A 6,000-nucleotide genomic window follows, 5' to 3' on the forward strand; every position below is an offset into this window, starting at 1 on the left:
CTCCATTTTCATCATCTTAGAGAGCATATATCCTGGCATGGCCCTCGTGTGTATTGTGGACGCTTTCGCTACTAATTGCTCAAGCCTGTGAGCTTACTTATGTGTTCCTTTCCTTACCCAGCCTTTGACTTTCGAACATGATGATGCTCGCCATCCCGGTTTGCCTTTTGGCTGTTTTATCTTTCGCCCAGGCAACTGCCGCCCGGCTGCCGACCTTGAACTTGCCCTGGGGCACATGGCAGTCTACCGTCTATGAAAAAGACTCAAATGTACGTACATAAGAAGTCCGTGCCAGTATTTAACGTGCTCTAATCATTCCTCCAGGTCTACGTTTTCAAAAATGTGCGATTCGGAGCTAAGCCGCCCAGGTTCGGCCGGTCCGCATTTCCAACCCAATGGGACAACAGCTCGTCTGGGGCAGCTTGCTACCAGGTGAGCGCCAGCGGTCTTCAAGTTCCTCACGATGGACCAGTCGGCGTCCCAGATCTTCGCGCGCCCCTCGAAGCTCTCCCCCAGGACGAGGATTGCTTGTTCCTGGATGTCTACGTGCCGGCATCCAACTTTGATGCCAATGGGAATCCAATCAAAGCGCTGCCAGTCGTCGTTTGGTTCTACGGCGGAGCTTTCGCCTTTGGCGCCAAAGAGCTAGGCGACGGGATCTCGCTCTATACGGGTCAGGCAATGACCACAGCCACCCACAACGAGGTCATATTTGTCGCCGGAAATTACAGGCTTGGCGCCTTTGGGTGGCTGGCCGGTCGGTACATGCAGAGTTCGGCGCAGCCCAATGCGGGACTCTACGACCAGGCTCTGCTGCTCAACTGGACGAACCAGTATATCTCCAGAGTGGGTGGCAATCCCAACCGGGTCAGCGCATGGGGCGAGTCAGCCGGTGCCGGCTCGATTCTTCATCATCTCATTCGTGAGGGTGGCACTGTCAAGCCTTTGTTCAACACCTTCTTGGTGCAGAGCCCGGCCTTTCCGTGGTCCTGGGATAACCAGCCTCTCGGGACACTTGATGAGACCTACTTGAATTTTTCACAGGCAGCAGGATGCGGCCGCAACTTCAACATCACTTGCCTTCGAAATGTAAACATTGATGCCCTGATTAACGCGAACGACTATCTCTACCACAGAGTCAAGGACACGGGAATCTACCCGGTGGGGCCGTCCGTCGATGGCACTTGGGTCCAGACCATCCCTGCTTTGTCATTCGCATACAGTACGTTTCTCTCTCTGCAACGGCCGCACAGCACACGCCGCTTGCTATGATGCCTACTTGGAACACGTCGAAAACTGACAACCACGTGACAAAAACAGAGCAGTTCTATCCCGCCATCAGTGGTGCCATAATCTCCCATGTCTACAATGAATCGTACAGCTTCACGCCCAACGTTCGGACCCAAAACGACTTTGACACATTTCTCGCAGAGTTTATACCCGGACCTGCCCTCGCCACTGTTCGCAGCCAGATTCGCAGCCGCTATAACTGCGTCGCCGCCCCATACTACGGCGACTTCAAGCTCTGCTTGGCTGCCGTCATTGGCGACAGCTCCTTTTTCTGCAATACGCGCGACCTTTACGGGGCCTTCCCTTCCGTGAGCTACATGATGCAGTATGCATTCCCGACCGAGGTGGAGGCCGTGCACGCGAGCGATTTGCTGCCGGCATTTATGAACGGCATCCAGGACGCCGTCGATATCATTTTGAACGCGGATCCAGACTTTGGTGAAGCAAAGGCCTACGCCCTAGCGACTGACCTCGATGAATCGATCAAATATGTCTACCAGGCATATTTCGGTGCCTTTGCCGCGTCGGGCAATCCCAACAGCGGCCCTCCGACGCGCCCGTTTAATTGGCCTGTGGCCTCTCCTGGAGAGTCGCTGTCGAATGTTTTGCGGGTGCAGCAGTATTTTCCGATTTTCCAGAGCGCGTTTGTACTCACGACGGACAAGCAGAGCAACGCCACTGTTTGTGGTTTTTGGACAAACATCGCTTATCAGATCGTCAACGCAAAGTCCGCTGACGACTCTACAACCCACGTCCACCAGCAGTCACCAACCAGCAATGGCGCGAAATACGATGAACTTTAGTCTCAATATTACAGGTAGGCAGTCGATAACTAGGTCAAACACTGGCGCTGCGCAGATTTCAGACGTTGTCTGAAAAATATAAGAAACGGCTGGGCGATCTGCTGAACAACCTGTCACGCATGCCCTTATGATAACGCTCTACTACTTATGTATGTTAGACGTATAAATTCTATCGATTATTTAAGGAAATCTAGTTGTTTTACGTTGTATGTGTACAGTCTCGTGAAAGTTAGGGAGATTTGGAGACGTGAACTAAATGAAAACGTATAGGTTTTGGGTCTCCTTTTGTACCTCGTGAGGGCCCTCCTTACCCACTGTCTAGTTTAATACTCCTAGCCTTTGAAATTAAGGGTCACGTGCTTATGTTATATAATATTTCCCGCGCTAGTCCTTTTGACAGAGACCCACCCACCCTTTGAAAGGCACCGAATATCCGGTATCCGTCTTTCATTTCACTCCTTACAGAGTCGACGGCGGTCGCCGAATAGTATTAACCAAGCGCCCCATCTCCTTCCCTTCTCTAACACACCATCCGGACCTTATGGGTACTGCTGTTACGTCAGCGGCACCACCAAATGGTAGAGGCAATACGCGCTCATCCCTGGCCTGTCTGCTCTGCCGCTCCCGCCACTTGAAGTGCGATGGGGTTCGACCACGCTGCAACCGCTGCGTTGAGACTGCTAAGCAGTGCCAGTACACGCAGTCGCGAAGGGGCGGCCTCGACCGCGCAGCTCTAGCTGAGCGGCGCAGACGACTCGAGGCCGCGGATCGGAGCCCGGTTGAATCCGCCAACAGTTCGAATCTGCCACAGCCCTCGAGGACCACTTATCAGCAATACAACCCGTCACCACCCCAGCTTGCCAGTGATGTTGGAGCAGATCTCACGAATAGCTACGGCTCGGAGCCACCGGGGCCAGCAGCAACACTTCAGGTAGACATTGGCAACGACATCGCGGGTGATCCTTTCATCACGTCGTACTACGAGAACTTTCACAAATTCCACCCCGTTGCATTGCCGCTGAAACACTTGATGCGAATTCACCAGGACCCACGTATACAACTGAACCTGAGACCTCTCATCGCCATGTTGCGTTTCATTGGCCACATTTACAGTACGCGAGAGTGGTCTGCCGCTCTTCGATTGCATGTCGACGCTTGTTTTGCAGAGGCTGCGCCAACAGATCCCATCTTGGTCCAGTGTCGCGTATTGTATTCGATAGCATTGTTCTGGAGCAGCTACAAGGACGAATCGAAGAGGGAGATGGATGCTGCTGTTCAGCTCGGTCTTGATTTGCAAATGTTTCGTCAGGACTTTGCCGCAAAGTACGGAGCCCAGGATGCGGTGTTGACGGAGTGCTGGAGGCGGACATGGTGGATGCTCTACATTGTCGATGCTGTTTATGCAGGGACACTCGGGGCCGCGAATTTTGTAACTGTGGATGTCGAGGCCACGGTTGACTTGCCATGCGAAGAGGCGGACTACGAAAAGGGGGTGAGTAGTACTCCGTACTCCGGCCAGCACCGACGCACAGTCGCGTTTTTATTGCTGATTAACTAAATGATCCCTAAATGATGCGTATCTGTAGCAAATTCCGGAGCCCCAGACGCTGCATGATTTCGACTGCCGCGAATTAGCGCCCGAATCGACTTCGTTCTCGTCCTTTGCCTATCTCGTCGGCGCAGTACGATGTTCGGCATTGGCAATATCGACGGCCCCGAAAGTTGCTGCAAGTGAAGAGTCCCTACACATTCTCCAAGCCGCTGACTCTGTCATCAATGCATGGCTTCTTTTGCTTCCGAGCAGCCGCAAGCAGGTTATGAGCAAGACGGGCGAAATCGACGAACTCATGTTTCAAGCGCACTTGTTAATTCATGTGTAAGCCTCCGACTACATACTCCCACAACACCTTGCAAAGACTAAAGTTGACCCTTTTTAGCGCAGCCATCGGCCTCCACAGGCCGTTGTCCGACCTCAAGTTCAACCCGGTGGAGTGGATCTCGAGTTGTGCCCGACATCCTCCTCGTGAAACATCATCGCCAGAGCTCATCAACGTACACACCGTGCGCGTCCGGAAATCAATCGAAGCGCAGATCCGCCTCTTGGCGCTGCCCACGGAGCACTTCCGCCACAGCCCCTTCACCACTTGCATGGTCAGTGAAGGCACCCTAGCGCTGCTGTCCGCGTGCACATTTCTGCTCGAGGGAAAGGAGCTTGCCGTTGCTCGCGACCAGATTCGTATGACGATTGGGTGCCTTAAGACGCTGGGCGAGCTTTGGCCTAGAATCGAAACGAACGTGTAAGAGATTCATACCGGTAAAATAATATTAGGTTTTTAACTATTGTCCAGTCACTTATCCAGTCACTTGTCCAGTCACTTGTCCAGTCACTTGTCACTTGTCCAGTCACTTGTCCAGTCCACTTGTCTAGTCCACTTGTCTAGTCCACTTGTCTAGTCCACTTATTTAGTCACTTGTTACTTGTCTAGTCACTTGTTTAGTCTACTTGTTTAGTCTACTTATTTAGTCTACTTATTTAGTCTACTTATTTAATTTACTTGTTTAGTTTACTTATTTAGTCACTTGTTTAGTCACTTGTTTAGTCTACTTATTTAGTCACTTATTTAGTTACTTGTTTAGTTTACTTATTTAATTACTTTAAGTATGTGACTCCGTGTGGAAAAACCGCCAAAAATGGCAGGCCTTCTCCACTACATTTGGCGGCCTTTCCACACAGCCAGACTGCCTAAAATGGAACCGTATTCCCACCGTTTACTATTTTTGGCTTTAAACTAAACTGTGAGCCCACCGTCTACCGTTTAAACCATTTGTGAGCCTCCGTTATTATCCGTTACTAATTTTTTCTTCCCTTTTCTTTTTTATAAAACGATTTTGACGATGAATATAAAAGAGTTAAAATGTATTGTGAGGAGCCCTTTAAATCTTGAAAAGGTAAAAAAAAGAAAAAATCCTCACCTATGCCTTGCCTGTATGTAGATCGCCTCTTTGGTAGATCGCACGTAGTTGCCACGGCGTTGAGGTGGGTCTACTTGAGAGAGAGCCAGTTGTTTAATATACAGATTTGAGGGTAACTAGTCATTTAACAAGTAGTGTAACGGCAAGTCCGACAAATACTCCTGTTAGTCATTGCCAGTAGTTAGGGAATAAACCTCTGTCGAATGACCGTCCTTATGCCAAGGACTCTTGTTTAAGTAGGACTACAGATCCTTTTTCTCTTTACATTTCTATAAGTGCGTCTTTCAACCCCCGTTTTTATTTCACAAAGTGCGTCTTCCCTGTAACCTTTGTTTTCCCTTTCTTTTTTAGACACGTCAAAGTTTTCTTTCCCCCTTTTCAACTATGCCTCTTGTAATAGGAAGACCCAGACGATGGCAGCAGCGCCGTAACCTGTTACCTTCCACCTCCGTTACAGGACCCCTAAATGATAAAGATGAACCATCACAACAAATCTCTTCAATCACATCACCAGCACTGCTTAGTCAAGGCTGTCCTCAATCTGAGTATAACTTCTTCGATTCCTCTTCGGCCACCAACGTCGAGACGAGCTTCGACCAAGACTACGACTATAGCAGTGATGCGGAGGATGAATCTACCAGTGAAGAGGGTCTGATTGACCACAGCTCGTCCTATTACAACCTTATCTCGAAGTACGAGGACGACGGGCCTATCGTGACTAACCGCGACGATAGTGCCCAAAAGATGATACGGACGGAGGAAGGCAAGTGGACAGAGTAAGTTAATAGTCTTAGTTAGTTAGTTAGGGTTAGTTAGGGTTAAGTTAGGGTTAGTTAGGGTTAAGTTAGGGTTAGGGTTAGTTAGGGTTAGGGTTAGTTAGGGTTAGTTAGTTAGGGTTAGTTAGGGTTAGTTAGGGTTAGTTAGGGTTAGTTAG

General features: G+C 50.0%; 2 protein-coding genes across 2 annotated transcripts; both read left to right on the plus strand.

The window, feature by feature from the left end:
- Positions 1 to 137: 137 nt before the first annotated feature.
- Positions 138 to 2,093, plus strand: SPBR_03925 (uncharacterized protein; the record flags this gene model as incomplete). The annotated part of the gene is made up of 3 exons (XM_040762213.1): positions 138 to 269; positions 325 to 1,161; positions 1,254 to 2,093. The coding sequence occupies 3 exons, from the start codon at positions 138 to 140 to the stop codon at positions 2,091 to 2,093; spliced, it is 1,809 nt and encodes a 602-aa protein (XP_040623345.1).
- Positions 2,094 to 2,634: 541 nt separating this feature from the next.
- SPBR_03934 (C6 zinc finger domain protein) lies at positions 2,635 to 4,394 on the plus strand (the record flags this gene model as incomplete). Its single annotated transcript, XM_040762222.1, has 4 exons — positions 2,635 to 3,205; positions 3,260 to 3,585; positions 3,680 to 3,969; positions 4,052 to 4,394. 4 exons carry the CDS (start codon positions 2,635 to 2,637, stop codon positions 4,392 to 4,394), a joined length of 1,530 nt encoding a protein of 509 aa, XP_040623346.1.
- Positions 4,395 to 6,000: the final 1,606 nt, after the last annotated feature.

The sequence above is a fragment of the Sporothrix brasiliensis genome, assembly GCF_000820605.1.
Source record: "Sporothrix brasiliensis 5110 chromosome Unknown Cont12, whole genome shotgun sequence".
Classification (NCBI taxonomy): Eukaryota; Fungi; Ascomycota; class Sordariomycetes; order Ophiostomatales; family Ophiostomataceae; genus Sporothrix; species Sporothrix brasiliensis.